Source organism: Chiloscyllium plagiosum, unplaced genomic scaffold (genome assembly GCF_037043375.1).
Source record: "Chiloscyllium plagiosum isolate Xiang-an unplaced genomic scaffold, Cpla_swu_hap1 HiC_scaffold_17, whole genome shotgun sequence".
Taxonomy (NCBI): Eukaryota; Metazoa; Chordata; class Chondrichthyes; order Orectolobiformes; family Hemiscylliidae; genus Chiloscyllium; species Chiloscyllium plagiosum.
Window position 1 is genome coordinate 28,775,602 of NW_028270155.1, and position 18,771 is coordinate 28,794,372.

The following is an 18,771-nucleotide window of genomic DNA, read 5'->3' on the forward strand; positions in this document are numbered from 1 at the left end:
CTAAAATTCTCTCAATATAGACAAAAACTCATTAGTGTCCATCAAGTCTTTCTCTTAACACTTCTTTAAAATAAATCACTATGGCCACAAAACTACTCACATGTTAATCTTTACACCCCTTCCAACACACAGAGAATCTATATGCTACGAGTTCAAATTCAAAAATCCAAACTCAATGATAAATGGTAGTAAAGTACATGTAATACAGACACCTTATTTTACAGTGTCAATTGGATCTTTTGCTCAGCTTGACTAGACAGCCTTACTTGAAAGCAAGATAAAAGCAAACTTGCTAGACTTGAGTAAGAGCAACAAACTGCCAAGTGAGATAATATGATAAGATTCATCCTCATAACTCATTGCATCCACATATATATATGTTGCCTGCCCAAGACACACATAAGTGATGTCTCTTAACACTATTTGTTATGTGGAGAGGCTGAATAGACTATGGCTATTTACACTGGAGTTTGAGGTTGTTGATTTGCTCGCTGAGCTTCACCGGAGATGCACTGATGATGTTACCTGGGATGGTGACGAAACATCTGTGAACAAACTTACCGGCTCAGTGAAGAAGTCAGCAACCTCACTATTTGTTATGTCTGACTGGTTCCGTGCAATATGAACAGGCCAAATGGCGAACTGAGTGAATTGCTGCAACTTATTTTTAAATAATTTGCATAGCCACTGAAGGATTCTTTCACATTTGTGAACACTGTGGAAGACTAACATGTTGATAGCAATGCGGTGTCCATGTGCTCATTTGATGTGATTAGCCTATTTGCTAATTCACAAAAGCCGTATGCATTTGCACTGCAGTGTTATATAATGGCAAATAGACACATCGCCATTGTGTGAATCAACATTGATTCAACCTGTGAACTCAGCTTGAATTCAATTTTAATGACACCAACCATGTCTCAAAAAGTGGTGTTGCCAGAGGACTCCCATGAATCCCAAATCCCCCAACCATCTTTGTTGGGTTCCATGAGATATGTGTCTTTGATTAAATGACACTTAACTTCCTACTCCTTGCATATTTCCAACATGTAGATGATACATTCACCAAATATGGATCTGCAGCTGTATATAATTCTCTTGCATATCCTAATGGATTTCATGTTGTGCTACAATTCACCTTTGAGGTGGAGCAATCAAATGAGTTCACTGTCTTTGATGTACTAATTGACAATTGTCCAGGGTGTTCCTTACTACCATCTATCATAAACCTGCCCTCAGTATAGGAGTTAGACTTCCTACAATTCAATTCACTATAAGATTGGCCTTATCAACAACCTTGTGATGAGGGTTTGAGCCATTTATTTGCAGTCCAAATTGATGCTGAAATAGGGTTTATCAAATTCCTCCTGAAGAATAGTGGTAATTGTGATCAGATGATTTCATGCTCTATCTTGTCCAAACAAATGGATAGGCCTATGGCTGCTTCTTTTGGTACTGAGATGTGCTCAGTCTAACGGAGAATATCCAAGAATGATAAGTTGCCTGAAAATCTTGAACAGCAGCTTCAGCTCACTGCTTCATGATGGATTGATGCAGTCGCAACATGAGTGGTGTTCACTTCTAACATGATGCTTTCGTCAAACCAGGAGAGATTCTGCCATCACGCAAATGTATAATATGCTCTGTGAGTTTTAATGCCCATATGATACATGATTTAAAACCCAAAGGCTTGTCGATCATATCAAACAGCATTTCCTCTTAGTTGTTCACACTAAGCAAGTTATTGAATGCAACTAACCAGTCTGAGCTTGGAATAATTGCAACATAGTGTGCAACATTATGTATGATTCCACAATTGGACAATATTTATTAAGTAGGCCTCAGTATGTGAAGCATTATGCTGAGAACCAATTTAGGTTTATCAATCGAGATCACAGTGTTGTGTACTTGAGTATACTGGAAGCTGTGTATGGTATTGCATTTGGTTGTCCTTTGCAAACAGAAAGAACACAAGAAATCACTGTACCTGTTTCGACTCTTGAAAATAGGGTAATGCAAAACTGGGTCATTTATTAGGGCTATATCTTGACTAGTCAGAGTCAATCTCTCTGGTTTAAAATGTAAATAAAGCTTGGCGACTAATTTCGGTCATCATTAACTAGTACATTCTCCATGGCAATGCCACAATCAATCAGAATGCACTTGCTAATAAATCAACATTCCCCTCATACTGTATAATAATGTTGCTTTCCCTTTATTTGGTGTTTCTCGTGGATTGTCCTGATGAATGAAAGACATAAAGCTTCAGCAAAATATGTGTTTTTTTTATCAATTCAATAAGGATACGGTGAAGAAAGAAAATGATATGTTTGTCTTCATAGTGAAAGGCTTCAAATTCAGAAGTAGGGATATCTTGCTGCAATTGTAATGGACCTTTGTAAGACCCGAGTTGGTGTATTGTGTGCAGTTTTGGTTCTTTGTCTGAGGAAGAATGTTCTGAATATGGAGGAAGAGCAACAAAGGTTTAGCTGATTGATTCCTGGGATGGCAAGACTGATGTATGAAGAAAGACTGGACTGGTTAAGAGCATATTCACTGGGGTTTAGAAGAATAAGGGGGGATTTCATAGAAATCTGTAAAATTCTAACAGGACTAGTCAAGTTAAGTGCAGGAAAGATGTTCCTGATGACCAGGAAGTCCAGAATCAATCGTTATAGTCTAAAGTACAGAGTAGGCCATTTAGGACTGAGCTGAGAAATGTCTTCAATCAGAGAGTAGTGAACCTGTGGAAAGTGGCTGAGCCAAAGTATTAAATGTTTTCAAGAAGGAGTCAGATATATTTCATAGAATCATAGAGTAATACAGTACAGAAGTGACCCTTTGGCCCATCAAGTTTATATTGCTAAAGTAATACTTCTACCTAGACTAGTCCAACTTTTCCACACGAGGCCCATAGCCTTGAAATTGTACTTATTAGGGCTATAGGGATTAAATGGTATGGGCAAAAAGTAAGACAGGTTACTGAGTTGAATGTTGAAAAGTGTGGTGCTGGAAAAGCGCAGCAGGCCAGGCAGCATCCGAGGAGCAGGAGAATCGATGTTTCAGGCATAAGCCCTTCTTCAGGAAAGGCTTGTGCCCGAAACATCGATTCTCCTACTCGGATGCTGCCTGGCCTGCTGCGCTTTTCCAGCACCACACTTTTCAACTCTGGTCTCCAGCATCTGCAGTCCTCACTTTCTCCTACTGAGTTGAATGATCAGCCATGGTCATATTGATTGGTGGAGTAGGCTTAAAGTGCTGAGTGGCCTATACTTGCTCCTATGTTACATGTTCCTATGTTTCTATACTCAAGATCTTTACTGCCAAATGAAATTTATTAGTTCTTTAAGGATATGATAAGCAGGTGGCTATAGGGAAATCAGTAGATGTAGAGTATTTGGATTTCCAAAAGGCATTTCATAGGTGCCACTTAAGAGGTTGATGACAGGTCATGAGAGGTTGATGATTAGTGTGATACATTAATAATTTTGGAAGACTGGCTAACAGGAAATTGAGAATAAATGGACTATTTTCAGAATGTCGGATTGGCAAATTATCAAAGGGATCAGTGATGGACCCTCAATTATTTATAATCCATATTCATGACTTGGATGAAGGAACTGAAACTATTGCAGCCACATTTCCTGAAGCTGTGAAGAAATGTACAAAAGTGAGTTGTAAGGAAAATACAAAATGGCCTGCAAAGGGATAAAGTTGGGATAATTGAATGGGCAATACTTTGGCAGATGGATACAATGTGGGAAAATTTGAGCTTGTCCTCTTTGGAATGAAGAATTAGAAAAAGTATTATTTAAATTGAAAGAGATTGTCACAGAACTTTGGTTCAGTGGGATCTGCATGTTCTTGTACATAAATTACAGATCGTCAGCATGCAAGTACAATATGGAATTAGGAAATAACAAAATGTCGATCTTTATTGCAAAAAGAGATGGAATATTAGAAGTACAGAAGTCTTGCTACAACTGTACTGGACATTAGTGAAACCACACCTAGAGTATTGCGAGGTTGCCTTACTAAAGGAGGGGCATACTTGCAGTGGAAATAGTTCAGAGGAAGTTCTCCAGGATTATTCCTGGGAAGAGAGTTTGTCTTATGATGAAAGTTTGAGCAGGTTGGAGCTATGCTTATTGGAGTTTAGAAGGTTAAGAGATGATCCTATTGAAATGTGCAATATTTTGAGGGGGTATTGTAGTGTAAATGCTGAGATGTTTTTTCCTATCAGGGGTGTTTTAGAACTAGGAGCTACATTTTAAAGATAATGGGTGTCCCACTTAAGACAGAGATTAGGAATTTCATTTTCAAAGGTTGTAAATCTTTGGATCTGAAAGAACAGCAGATGCTGTATAAATCAGAAATTAAAGCAGAAATTGCTGGAAAAGCTCAGGTCTGACAGCATCTATGAGTTAACGTTTCAGTCCATGACACATCCTTAGAACTCTCAGGTCTAAGCAATGTCTACACTTCCTCATCAAGAATCCTTTTTTTAAATATAAGAACACTCTGGAAAACCTTCAGCCTCAACTTCAGTGTGAGCTGCCTGTATTAAATTACTTACCCTGGAATCTGCTTTCTGAGCCTCAATGAACGAAAATATGTTAAGCACTTCTGTATGCTGAAAGAAAATTTTGGCTACTGTACCATCTGTTGTAGTATTACTTTGACCTCTAATGATAGCCTTTGTTAAGCCATTATGCTTGTAATGACCCATCAAAATTAGTTCTTTTAGCCTTTCAAATTCAGCATAGGTTTGCCCATAAGTCTTCCCCAAGTTGCACAATATTTGTCTCTATTCTTCAGGAACTCGCATGTATCTAAAACAGCATTTTTCAAAGCATCAAAGTGCATAGAAATGTCCTCTGCACATAAATTGTATATGTTCTACCTGTCAACTTGCATTGTTTTGGTAATGTCCAGTTTTCTTTTGGCCACCTCATTTGTTGTACTATTTTCTCAAATGATGTAAAGCATGTCTGTAAGAGTTTTGCCTCAATTTTTTGTAGGGCTTGACCAAACCTAAGCATTTCCTATTTGACTTTAGATTATGACTTGGGCATTCTTCATCAGAAGATCATTTGGCATTCAAGGTCTTTTTTTAACTGAATCATTTTAAGATAGTGTACCCTATCTTTCATGTTTCCCTTCCTCACTGATATTCAAGTTCAACTTACTTCATCTCCATTTCCTAGTTTTGAATTTCCTTTTCATCTTCAAGTTGTTTTAACCATAATTAAATCTTTATTAGCTCTATTGATTTACAACTCAGTGTATCTAATCCTTCCTACATTTCAACAAGTTCTAGATCCTTTACAAATATTTCAATTATCTGGACCTTCTTAGCTCTGGCAAGCAATTCCATATCTGACTAATTTAAAAATTCCACCAGTCTGTGTTTTGTTACTTCCTGTAAAACCATTAGGGATACCTATTCCAACTGCTGGATGGGTTTAGCTGATTGCAATGTTAGCGAGATTTGAGAAGATTCCAATGTCTTCTTGAATTGCTACGCTTCATTTGGTCTTGGCACATCCACAATTCCCGCCTCAGGCAACTGTCTGTGTGGAGTTTGCACATTCTCCCTGTGTCTGCGTAGGTTTCCTCCGGGTGCTCTGGTTTCCTCCCACAGTCCAAAGATGTGCAGGTTAAATGAATTGGCCATGCTGAATTGCCCGTGGTGTTGGATGAAGGGGTAAATGTAATAGAATGGGTCTGGGTGGGTTGCTGTTCGGAGGGTCAGTGTGGACTTGTTGGGCCGAAGGGCCTGTTTCCACACTGTAAGTAATCTAAAAAAATATATAATGCCATTTTGGAAGGAATTCCAGGATTTTGACCGAGCAACTCTGAGGATGATGTCTGGATTGGAGAGGAACTTGCTGGTGGTGATGTTCCTAAGTATCTGCTGCTTTTGTCCTTCTAGATAGTGGCAATTATGGATTCAGAAGGTGCCGTCTAAGGAGCCTTGGTGCATTTCTGCAGTGCATCTTGTAGATAGTAAATACTGTTGCTAATGAGTGTCAGTGGTGGAGGGGATGAATGTTTGTGGATGTGGTGCCAATCAATTAGTCTGCTTTGTCCTCATTTATGATTTGTCAAACTTCTTGATTGTTCTTGGAGCTGAACTCATCATATCAGTAGAGACTATCATGCTTCTGACTTGTCTCTTGTAGATGGTGGACAGGCTTTGGAGAGTCAGGAAATGAGTTACTTGCCGGAGGATTCCTAGCCTCTGTCCTGCTGTTTAGCCACAAATATATGGCTATTTCAGTTCAACTTCTGATCAATAGAAACCTCCAGAATCTTGATGGTGGGATATTCATTGATAATTATGCCATTGATTGTCAAGAGCGGTGGGTAGATTCCCTTCTTTTGGTGATGGCCTTGCACTAATGTGGCCCAAAGTTTACTTGCCACTTATCAGCAAGGGTTTCAGAGTGATTTCACAGTGCTTGAAATTTTCTTTCCTTTTCCTATGGCGCAAACACCTAGTTTCCTACCTAAATTTAGTAGCACTGTTGACATGAGAAACTTGCCTATTTTCTGAACAATATCATCAATACGCTGTGCTTTGCAAAATAAATACTATGTGTAAGTGAGGCCTGCAGATGCTGGAGTTTCAGAGTCGAAGAGTGCGGTGCTGGTAAAGCACAGTCAGTCCGACAGCATCCAAGAGCAGGAGAATTAACATTTCAAGCATAAGCTCTTCATCAGGAATGAGGCTGTTTTGCTGAGAAAGATCCAATAAATCTCCAATAAATACCCCAGATCCAAGTGACTAGGGAGAATAAGGAGTTGAGGAATAGAAAGAATATTATACTGGAGAAATGAGTGTAGCCTAAAGTTGATAAGACCCCAGGACCTGAATTTACAAACCAGAAGGGGTGGTTATGGAGCTAGCGGATTGATCGGTGATCATCCAAAATTCTAAAAACTAATTCCAGCAGATTGGAAGCTAGCACATGTTACCCCACTATTTAAGAAGGGAACAAGAGAACAAAAAAAGGGAATTTCAGACCTCTAAGTCGTTGTAAAAATAGATCTCCTCAGCAAATTGACTCTACAATTCTCCTGTGTTTCAATTGGCAATGATAAACGTGAAACCTAGTTTGTAAGTTACATTTTTTGTAAGAAATCCTCTTACAGCAGTTTCCAATGTACTTAACTGTGATGAAAGGATGGAGCTCTTCAGAGTGCATGAACAACTGACATACTATCTTCAATTGTGAGTGCTGAGGCTGGCCCCATATACAGTCAGATACTGATGGAGAGATCACTGTTATAATTAAAGGCTATAACACAGTGCCAATAGGAAATCAAGTTTTGCATCATTACAAGGATGCCATGTCTGCAAAAAGAAAATGTGTTCCGTTTTGTTTGATTACCCACCAATTGAATTGAAAGATACTACAGGCTTAGCCTTCTGCTTTATTTTTCACAATGTACACATTTACTAAAAGTGCACATTTTGTTTGTTGAAAGCAAATTTTCATATTGTGTTGAACTATCAACATTTATTTTTTATCTTCAGTGTCTGCTACTTCTGTACATTTTTATATACATTTTCAGTGCAGTCATTTCCTTTATGTGTTGTTCCTTAGGATTTCCAAGAATCCACTCTGAGTCAACATAGGTCAGTTATCCGAATGTTAGTGGCAAATTGAATAGCTCCCATCATATAGAGTCATAGAGATGTACAGCATGGAAACTCACACTTTGGTCCAACTCATCCACACTGACCAGATATCCTAAATAAATATAGTCCCATTTGCCAGCATTTGGCCCATTTCCTCTTAACCCTTCCTATTCATATACATATTCAGATGTCTTTTAAATGTAATTGTATCAGTTTCCACCACTTCCCTGGCAGCTCATTCCAGACACATACTACCCTCCACATGAAAAGGTTGCTCCTTAGGTCACTTTTAAATCTTTCCCCTCTCACCTTAAACCTATGCCCTCTCAGGTTGGACTCCCCCACCCTGGAGAAAGGACCTTGTCTATTTACCCTATCCATGCCCTTCATGATTTTATAAATCTATATAAGGTCACCCCTCAGCCTCTGACACTCCAGGGAAAATAACCCCTGCCTATTCAGCTTCACCCTATAGCTCAAACCCTCCAACCCTTATAAATCATTTCTGAACCCTTTCAAGTTTCACAACATCATTCCTATAGTAGGGAGACCAGTGTTGCATGCAATATTCCAAAAGTGGCCTAACCAATGTCCTGTACAGTGGCAACATGACCTCCCAACTCCAATAGTCAATGCACTGACCAGTAAAGGCATGCATACCAAACACCTTCTTCACTAACTCGTCTACATGGAAACTACACTTCCAAGGAATTATGAATCTGTATTCCAAGGTCTTTTTGTTCAGCAACACTCCCCAGGACTTTATCATTCTGTATAAGTCCTGTTCTGATTTGCCTTTCCAAAGTGCAGCACCTCACATTTATTTAAATTAAACTCCACCTGCCACTCCTTGACCCATTGGCCCAACTGATCCAGAGCCCGTTGTATTCTTCGCTGTCCACTACATCTCCAATTTTTGTGGCATCTGCAAACTTCCTACCCATACCTCCTATGTTCACAACCAAATTATAGATGACAAAAAGCAGTGGACCCAACACCGATGCCTGTAGCACACTGCTGGTCACAAACCTCCAGTCTGAAAAGCAATCCTCCACCACCACCGTCTGTCTTCTTCCTTTGAGCCAGTTCTGTATCCAAATGGCTAGTTCTCTGTCTATTCCATAACCAGTCTACCATCAGGAACTTGATCGAATGAGTTACTGAAGTCAATATAGGTCATGTCCACCACCCTGGCCTCATCAATCCTCTTCATTACTTCTTCAAAAAACTCAATCAAATTAGTGAGACACTTTCTCATGCACAAAGCCATGTTGACTATCCGTATTCAATCCTTGCCTTTCCAAATACATGTAAATACTGTCCCTCAGAATTCCCTCCAACAACTTGCCCACCAGCAATGTCAGGCTCACTACTGTCTAGTTCCCTGACTTTTTCTTAACACCTTTCTTCTGTAGTGGCACCATATTAATCAACATCCAGTCTTCTGCATCTTGTCTGTCGCTATTCATGATATAAGTATCTCAGCATGGGGCCCAGCAATCATTTCCCTAGCTTCCCACAAAGTTCTGGGGTACGCCTGATCAGATCCCATGGATTTATCCACCTTTATGCATTTTAAGACATCCAGCACCTCCTCCTCTCTGATATGGACATTTTTAAAGATGTCACCATCTATTTCCCCACTTTCTATATCTTCCATGTCCTTCTCCACAGTAAACACTGATACAAAATATTTGTTTAACATCTCCCCCACCTTTTGCGGATCCACACATAGGCTGCCTTGCTGATTTTTGAGGGACACTATACTCTCCCTAGTTACCCTTTTGTCCTTAATGTATTTATAAAATTCCTTGGAATTGTCCTTAACCTTATTTGTCAAAGCCACCCCGTTAAGGATCAGCAAGGCCACCTCTGTGCCAAACAACCCTACCACCCTTTGGCCAACCACTTCAACTCCACTTCACATTCCCCCAAGGACATGCAAGTCCTGGACCTCCAACACCCCCAAATCAAAGCCACCCACCAACTGGAGGATGAATGCCTCATCTTCTACATGGCAACAACATTGACTTGACTAGTTTTCAAACCTCCCCTCCCCCCATCTCATCTCAGATTCAATCCTCCAACTTGGCACCATCCTCTTGACCTGTCCATCTTCCTTGCCATCTATTCACTGAACCCTCCCTACCGACCTATCACAATTAGCCCTCAAATGCATCCACCAATTTCCTTCCCATCTACCTTCCCCCACCCCCCAATTTATCTCTCATCCTCCTTCCCCCTCCACATTCCTGATGAAGGCCTTATGCCTGACACATCGCCTGTCAGAGTCATAGAGATGTACAGCATGGAAACAGACCCTTTGATCCAACCTGTCCACGCCGACCAGATATCTCAACCCAATCTAGTCCCACCTGCCAGCACCCGGCCCATATCCCTCCAATCCCTTCCTATTCATATACCCATCCAAATGCCTCTTAAATGTTGCAATTGTACCAGCCTCCACCACATCCTCTGGCAGCTCATTCTATACATGTACCACCCTCTGTGTGAAAAAGTTGCCCCTAAGGTCTCTTTTATATCTTTCCCCTCTCACCCTAAACCTATGCCCTCTAGTTCTAGAGTCCCTGATCCCAGGGAAAAGACTTTGTCTATTTATCTTATCCATGCCCCTCATAATTTTGTAAACCTCTATAAGGTCACCCCTCAGCCTCTGACACTCCAGGGAAAACAGCCCCAGCCTGTTCAATCTCTCCCTGTAGCTCAGATCCTCTAACTCTGGCAACATCGTTGTAAATCTTTTCTGAACCCTTTCAAGTTTCACAACATCTTTACGAAAGGAAGGAGACCAGAATTGCATGCAATATTCCAACAGTGGCCTAACCAATGTCTTGTACAGCCACAACATGACCTCCCAACTCCTGTACTCAATACTCTGACCAATAAAGGAAAGCATACCAGACGCCATCTTCACTATCCTATCTACCTGCGACTCCACTTTCAAGGAGCTATGAACCTGCACTCCAAGGTCTCTTTGTTCAGGAAAACTCCCTAGGACCTTACCGTTAAGTATATAAGTCCTGCTAAGATTTGCTTTCCCAAAATGCAGCCCATTGCATTTATCTGAATTAAACTCCATCTGCCACTTCTCAGCCCATCGGCCCATCTGGTCCAGATCCTGTTGTAATCTGAGGTAACCCTCTTCGCTGTCCACTACGCCTCCTGCTCCTTTGATGCTGCCTGACCTGCTACGGGTTTCCAGCGCCACCCTTTGCAACTCTGATCTTTAAGGGGCCCTAAACTCTCCCAAGTTACCCTTTTGTCCTTAATGTATTTGTAAAATCCCTTTGGATTCTCCTTACCCCTATTTGTCAAAGTCATCACACGTCCCCTTTTTGTCTTCCTGATTTCCCTCTGAAGTATACTCCTACTTCCTTTATCCTGTTCTAGGGATTCACCAATCTCTGCTGTCCATATCTGACATATGCTTTCTTCTTATTCTTGACCAAAACCTCAATTTCTCTAGTCATCCAGCATTCCCTACACCTACCAGCATTGCCTTTCACCCTAACAGGAACATATTGTCTCTGGATTCTTGTTATCTCATTTTATGGTCTTCCCAATTTTAAGCCGTCCCCTTAACTACAAATATCCGTCCCCAATCAACTTTTGAAAGTTCTTGCCTAATGCCATCAAAATTGTCCTTCCTCCAATTTAAAACTTCAACTTTTAGACCTGGTCTATCCTTTTCCACCACCATTTTAAAGCGAACAGAATTATTGTCACCGGCCCCAAAGTGCTCCACCACTAACACCTTAGTCACCCACTCTGCCTTATTTCCCAAGAGTAGTTCAAGTTTTCCATCTTCTCTGATGGGTACATCCATGTACTGAATGAGAAAATTATCTTATACACACTAAGCAAATTCCTCTCCATCTAAACCCTTAACACTATGGCAGTCCCGGTCTATGTTTGAAAATATCCCATACTATAATCACCCTATTATTCTTGCAGATAACTGAGATCTCCTTCCAAAATTTGTTTCTCAATTTCTCACTGACTATTGGGAAGTCTATAGTACAATCCCAATAAGATGATCATCCCTTTTGTTTTCCTCAGTTTAACCCAAATAACTTCGCTGGACATATTCCCAGGAATATCATCCCTAAGTACAGCAGTAATGTTATCCCTAATCAAAAACATCACTCCCCCTCCTCTCTTGCCAACAAATTTCTGTTTGGCAGAGCTTCAAGATAGCCACTTAGGACTCTATATGGCTCTATTTTCCCACAAATGCACTCTCTGTACTTTTACAAATGTCCCCCAAAAAAACAGAGCAAATCAGTAAGTTATGTAAAGGTTCTATTCTTCAATTTGTTCATGCCTTACATTGGCCTAACCTTGTAAAAGGCATTGAAAATGTCATACGTTAGCTCTGGAAAAACTCAAGAATCTTTTTCTGCTTAGTGTGCAATCATCAGACAAGTGTGATATAGTCCACCATATTGTCAGAACAGTTGACAAAATCACTGGTAGAATCTTCCTTCACAACGTTCACTTATTGCTTTATGTCACAGTTTTAGACTTGCTGCATCAATTTCACCTACTCTCTGATGGACATATGTTTCTCACAGGATTGGCCATTTTTATATAGGCTTTGTATGTCCTTTCACAGCCGAGTACCCCACAATTTTGCGTTTTTGTGTGGCCTAACCCCACCTTGATTGGTCAATGTGTTCATATGACAAGTTTACATGAATTGAACTAATCCAGACTTGCCATTTCAGAATTTTGACTGATCATAAGGATCATTCTCTTGGATTTGCTATTCTGCTTTCTGGAACAACTGACAACTCAAATATAACCAAAGTTTTTATCTCATCTGAATTTGACTTATCATGATTTAACTGTAACTGCGACTAAGAATCTACATTCACCAATAACTCTCCAATGACAGTTTGATAGTTTGATTTATTGTTGTCACATGTATTAAAATAGTGAAAAGTGTTGTTTGACATGCTATACAGGAGATCAAGCCATACAAAAGGTAGCAGAACAGAGTGCAGAATATAGTGTTACAATTGCAGAGAATGTGTGGTGGGAAAGCGATCAGAATTAAAATTTGAGAGGACCATTCTAAAGTCCAATAATTGTGGGAAAGAAGCGCTTCTTGAATCTTTCAAACTTATATATCTTCTGCCCGACAGAAGTGGATGGAAGACAGTATAACAGGGGTAGGAACGATATTTGATTTCGTTGGTTGCTTTCCCAAATCAGCGGGAAGTATAGATAGAGTTAATGGATGGGAGACTGGTTTGCGTGATAGACTAGGTTGTGCTTACAATGCTCTGTAGTTTCTTGCAGTCTTGGGAGGAGCAGTTGCCATACCACGCTATGATGCATCTAGATAAGATGCTTTCTGTGGTGCATCGATATTGGTGAGAATCTTTGTGGACATGCCAAATTTCTTTAGCTTCCTGAGGAAGTAGTTTTGTGGTTGTGTTTTCTTGACTGTCACGATTATCACTTACAGGAACTTGATGCTCTTGATTATCTCCACCTCAGCATCATTGATGCAAACAGGGACATGCCCTCCACTTCGCTTCTTGAAGTTTGACCAGCTCCTTTGTTTTGCTGATATTATGGAGAGATTGCTTCCTGTATACCATGCTGCTAAGCACTCAATCTTTTCTCTGTGCTCTGTCTCATCATTGTTTGAGATCTGCCCTATAATGGTGGTGTCATCAGCAAACACTTAATCGGATTTGGGACAAACTTTGCAGTTGCAAATGTGTAAGGAGTATAGTAATATCTCAACAGAAACAATAAATGGCTCCATTCAGCATTTATTTTCCCAATATCCTTCTCAAAACTACATCCTCTGCTTCTTAAACAATGTTGTGACTACGTCTACTTATAATTCATCCTGCACAAGTTGACTTGGAAAATTAGATCACGTCTTGTTTTCCATAGCACCACGCATTGGTGTGACAGTGTTTTGTATGGTAACACTGCCATTAGCTTCCAAACTGCCAAATCAATTACAGTTAATATTTGTATTGTAATTTATTTAATTATGGGTCATTTAACAAATGCCTGTTTGCAGCAGGGTTATTCATATATTATCTAATATTATCCAAGTAAACTTACATTCAAGTGTATCTTCTTCTAGGCTGGTAGGATTCGAGACTTTTGGAGAATGGTTGCCTGACTGGATTTTTCTTCTGGTGGATGGCTGGAGTTTGAGAGGTCTAGTATTTCATAAGAAATACTGATAAGAATCTCTTCAGCACTCGAGCTGTCTGCTTCCTTGCTAAGGTTTCCTAAATGTGACAGATTAGGGAGAGGTTCAGAGAAGCAAAACAACCGATTATGTAATTGTGAATTGTTCAATACTTTCTTTGCTTTTTGCTGCATTATTTCAATATTACTAAAAATCACTGGTTGCCTTTGATTAGCAAATCACTATTTGATATGGTAAACAAAATACTGGCTTTGTACCCAGAAATAATTGTCAAACCAAAATGGTTGACAGAATGTGTACTATGAGTGACTGTTTCAATATGCTCAATCATAAAAAAGAATATTGGCAACAAAGCTTGCAACTCAGCCTTTATGACTGCTGATTGTTGTAAAAAGAAATGAATATGAAAAGGTTAATCTTTGACTTAAATTGGAGCTTTGCCCAATCTGATGTATAACACAACCACTGGATAAAACTTTAAAATCCTTGATTAAAAATAGTCATTCTGAACCAGTGCTTTTGTCTATTCCATGTGGGTTGCTTGGCTTGTCAGGTGATCACCGCAAACACTTTAGGTTAGTAGTGTCCATTTTAAAACCATTCCTCGTACATCAAAGTCAAATGATGAAAGTTGTATATTGATAGTTCACTTTTGCTACAATTGTAACAATAGGATATTCGCTTGTGTCTTTTGTTTAATTCGTTCACAAGATTTGAGTGTCACACCTGAATCCAACATTTTTTGCCCATCCTAACTAGCCTTAAGAAGGGAAGGGATGATACCAAATCTGACAGGGTTGTAAATATCAAAACAAAAAGTTCCTTAAAATTAATAAAATACAAGCAAAATATTGTAGATGCTGGAAATTTGAAATAGAGCAGAAGTCCTGAAAAGTACTGTGCAGGTCAATTGTTAGAAAAAAACCACATGGTTCACTAACGTCCTTTAGGGATGAAAACATCCATCTTTACCTGGTCTGGCCAATTCCTGATCCACAGCAATGTGATTGACTGTTAAAATGCCATCTGAACAATTAGAGATAGCCTAGCCAGCGATGTCCTCATCCCATGAATGAATAAAAAAGGTGTCTTAGGAATTTTAAATTTGGAATCCTCCAAGTGTCTGAACTACTTGATTTTTCACCGTGAAGTGTGCAACAACTTACTTCATGTTAAAGCACAAAGTACTTATTTAATACATAGGCCAAATCTCCTGCCTCAATGAGAAAATCCCCTTTTTGGCTCCCACCATTTCTTTTACCATCCATTTACAATGTATCTGTCTATAGCAGACTTTAAAGTTCCCTGATTGCTGCCAGTCTCATCTCATACTCTAATCCCCTCTGAATCTTTTATATTCAACTTGGTTCTCAATTGTATTACCCACCAGTCATCTGTCATAACCACACTTGTTCACCTTCATCTTAATTTCTATATGTTTTATTGTCTAGGAAGTTCTATATTTGTTTTCCCTACCTATCCCTTCATGGGAACCTAACTTGATTCCACTTGAATATATCTTCTTTAAGGCAGCTCATCCTTCAGTTATATTTTTACCTGCTGATCTTTGATTCCATGTTATCTGGGCCAGATCCATCAATATCCCATTGAAGCTGTCTTTCTCCTATTAGTAGTCTTACTCTGGATTTCTCCTTATACTTTTCCTTGGCAAGTGTAAAATAACCTAATTATCTAAATTCACTGTCCCCTAAATATTTCCCCACTGATACTTGATCGGTCGGGCTCACCTCATTCTCAAGAACCCAGTCCAACTTCTTACACCCTTTTCTAGAAAGCTGGAGAACAACATTTTGTAAATACTATATCTTAAAGTCATAAATATAAAACAATTTTCTGGAATTTCTATCTTATTTTAAAACATCACTTGGGATATCAGTTTTGTTGAAAGATTTTTCAAATGTTACAAATAGAATTATAGCAATATTATTTTTGAGTTATTTGTATTTATTTAATAGCTGCGTATTTGCAATTTCCCATTTCTCATATTCTGGTCCTAACACTCCATCTTGTATCGCAGCACAAATTCCAATGAAGATTTAATGGAATATGAAGAAGTCAAATTCCACTTAGCAGCAAAAGAACAAGTGATCCAAAACTTACAGAGCCAGCTTCGAGAAGCTGTTTATCTCCAACAACAGTCAAAATATGAGGTTGGTTAAAGTCCAATGATGTAATCCGTTAAATATCATAACTTTTGTTGCTCTATTGTCATCATTGAAATACAGAGAATTTGACTCATTGCATTAGCTTTTTGTTAGCACTTACAAAAGGTTTCTGGATCTTCATATTCTTATGTGATAAGATATCTTGGTCAGAACCTTAACAATTCAAAATACATTTCCATCATCTTCAACTAGAACTGAAGCAAGTAATAATGTAACAGTGAAACAATCAGTTGCTATGCCATTCAGTCATCTCAGTTTGAGAATAGTTTATTGAGGATATTAAATTTTTCTGTTTACTTCCTTGTATTCTCTAGGCTTATAAGAATGCATTTACTTTGCAGCGAGAGTGAACAAATTGCTCCCAGGTTTCCATTTGATGCTGCTTGTGTTAATGTAAGTTAGCACCTAAAAACAGATAGTGGACAATCCTCCTTTTATACTTTACATGTTACTTCTTGTGAAATGGCTCCCAGTCTTTACTGGGAGCCTTGCAAAAGTCATAATGTCAGGAATTCAACAGAAGAAGGCATTAAGCTGCCATGTTCTTCCCTATAATGTTCGGACCATGTTTCTGATCAGAGAAATGTTTTCAACTGGAAACTAAAATCACTATCATTCAGTGTTAGCTAATGTCTGAAGTATACAGAATGTTTAGATCATGATGTTGATCATTGAGAAATGCAGATTTGATGTCAGTGGTGCCATGTTGAGGTTTAACACTCAAGCCAATGTTCTCTTAACTTAACATTGCTGAGTGTGTCGACAAAGCAAGAAGAAATCCTTTCACCAGTCGTTTGAATTTTGTTCATCTGTGGGATGTGGGTGTCACCTTGTCAAGTCCCTTGAGAAGTCGGTGGTCAGCAGCTTTCCTGACCTGTGTAGTGAAGGTATTCTCACAGTGCTCTTTTGTGAGAGCTACTGCTTTTTGACCCCTAAAGATAAAGAAATGGTAAAGAAATGATTCCAAATCAGCATCTTTTATAACTTGAATGAGAAAATTACAGTGATTTATTTTCCTGCTGTTCTTGCTCTTCTAGCCTTTAGAGGTCATGGATTTGGGAGGTGCAGACGTGCAGCCCGGTGGTTCAGTGATTAGCACTGCTGCCTCACAGCGCCAGGTACCCTGGTTCAATTCCAGCCTCGGGAGACTGTCTGTGTGGAGTTTGCAAATTCTCCCCGTGTCCGCGTGGGTTTCCTCCGGGTGCCAAGGTTTTCTTCCACAATCCAAAGATGTGTAGGTTAGGTGAAATGGCCACACTAAATTGCCCATAGTGTTCAGGAATGTGTAGGTTAGGTGCGATAGTCAGGGGTAAATATAGGGTAGGGTAGGGGAATGGGTTTGGTTGGGTTACTCTTCGGAGGGTTGGTGTGGACTTGTTGGGCTGAAGGGCCTGTTTCCACACTGTAGGGATTCTAATTCTAATTCTAATTCAAGCCTTGGCAAATTGCTACAATGCATCTTTGCTGCAACCATTGTGCAACAATGGTAGAGGAGATATATGTTTAAGGTTGTGGATGGAGTATTTATATCTCTGTTAATGATCGGATAAATGTTGTTGTGACCAAAATTGTAGATGATAAAAGATTGGTAGGAAATCAAGTTGTGAGGAGAATACAAAGGATCTGCAGAGGTTTATAGACAGTCTACTGGATGGGGAAAAAGAAATTGGCAGATGGAGTATAATAATGAGAAGTGTGAGGTTATTCACTTTCACGGGAAGAATAAAAACAGATTATTTGGGGGATCCAATATGGCAGCGATCTAGGAAGATTCCATTGCAGCGCTCTGCACTGCATCACAAGTGGGACGAAGTCCTAACCCGCCCTACCCAGACCCCTGCGATATCCTGGAATTCTGGAAAGGTCATGGAGTCCGGAAGCTATCAGAGAGCAACTTACCTTGGTTTTCACAATCCAGGGTTGCCGAAGAAGGGAGGAGGTACATCCAAGGCTGGGACCGCGGCCCAGGGTGCAGAATCCTTGGTCTCGATTTCCTTCCAGGTGTGGTGGAGGAGCTTGCAAAATCTCATGAGATCTTGGGCAAGCAGATAGAGGAGAAGCTGGCCCCAATCTCTATCATGCTGCAGAAGCATGAACAGCAGCTGGGAGACCTCGAGAAAGGGACAGTTGAGGTAGAACACAGAGTCAAATGGTGGAAGCTGACACCGGTTCCTCCAAGGATAGGATCCAGGCCCTGGAGATGCAGGTCCGTAATTTGCTTGACCAGGTTGATGACCTCGAGAACAAGGGCAGGAAAAATAGTATTCGGATCATCGGGTCTGCCAGAGGACAAGGAAGGTGTGCAGCCAGTGGAATTTATTGAGGATTGGTTGCTGAAATTCCTTAACTTGAAGGCTGGAATGAGAAGCTTGAAGATTGAGAGGGCTCACCAGGTCACAGCGCAGAGGTTAGATCTGGACCAACGTCCTCATCCCATCTTGGTGTGGTTGCATCACAATAGAGATAAGGAGAGAATTGTGGAAGCTTCCAGAATCCAGGGGAAGGATCCGAAGGCCCTAGTTTATGAGAGCTCTAAGATCATACTCTTACAGAACTTCTTAGCGGTGGTGACCTGGAAAAGAAAATCCTATGACATTGTCAAGAGAATACTGAGGGAGCTTGGTATCCAGTACTGTCTGAGGTATCAGGTGATTCTTTGGATCACCTTAGATGGATCTGTACATCTCTTTGACACGTCAGAGAAAGCAAGAGACTTTGTGGACAAATTAACT

At 39.9% G+C, this 18,771-nt stretch overlaps 1 protein-coding gene across 2 annotated transcripts in view; it reads left to right on the plus strand.

Moving 5' to 3' along the window:
• pmfbp1 (polyamine modulated factor 1 binding protein 1) overlaps positions 1 to 18,771 on the plus strand; it is a 791,959-nt gene that overhangs the window by 226,902 nt on the left and 546,286 nt on the right. For both annotated transcript variants that reach the window (XM_087995767.1, XM_087995768.1), the window contains exon 7: positions 15,892 to 16,024. In XM_087995767.1, the coding sequence (XP_087851893.1) occupies positions 15,892 to 16,024 (133 nt within the window). The remainder of the gene's footprint in view (positions 1 to 15,891; positions 16,025 to 18,771) is intronic.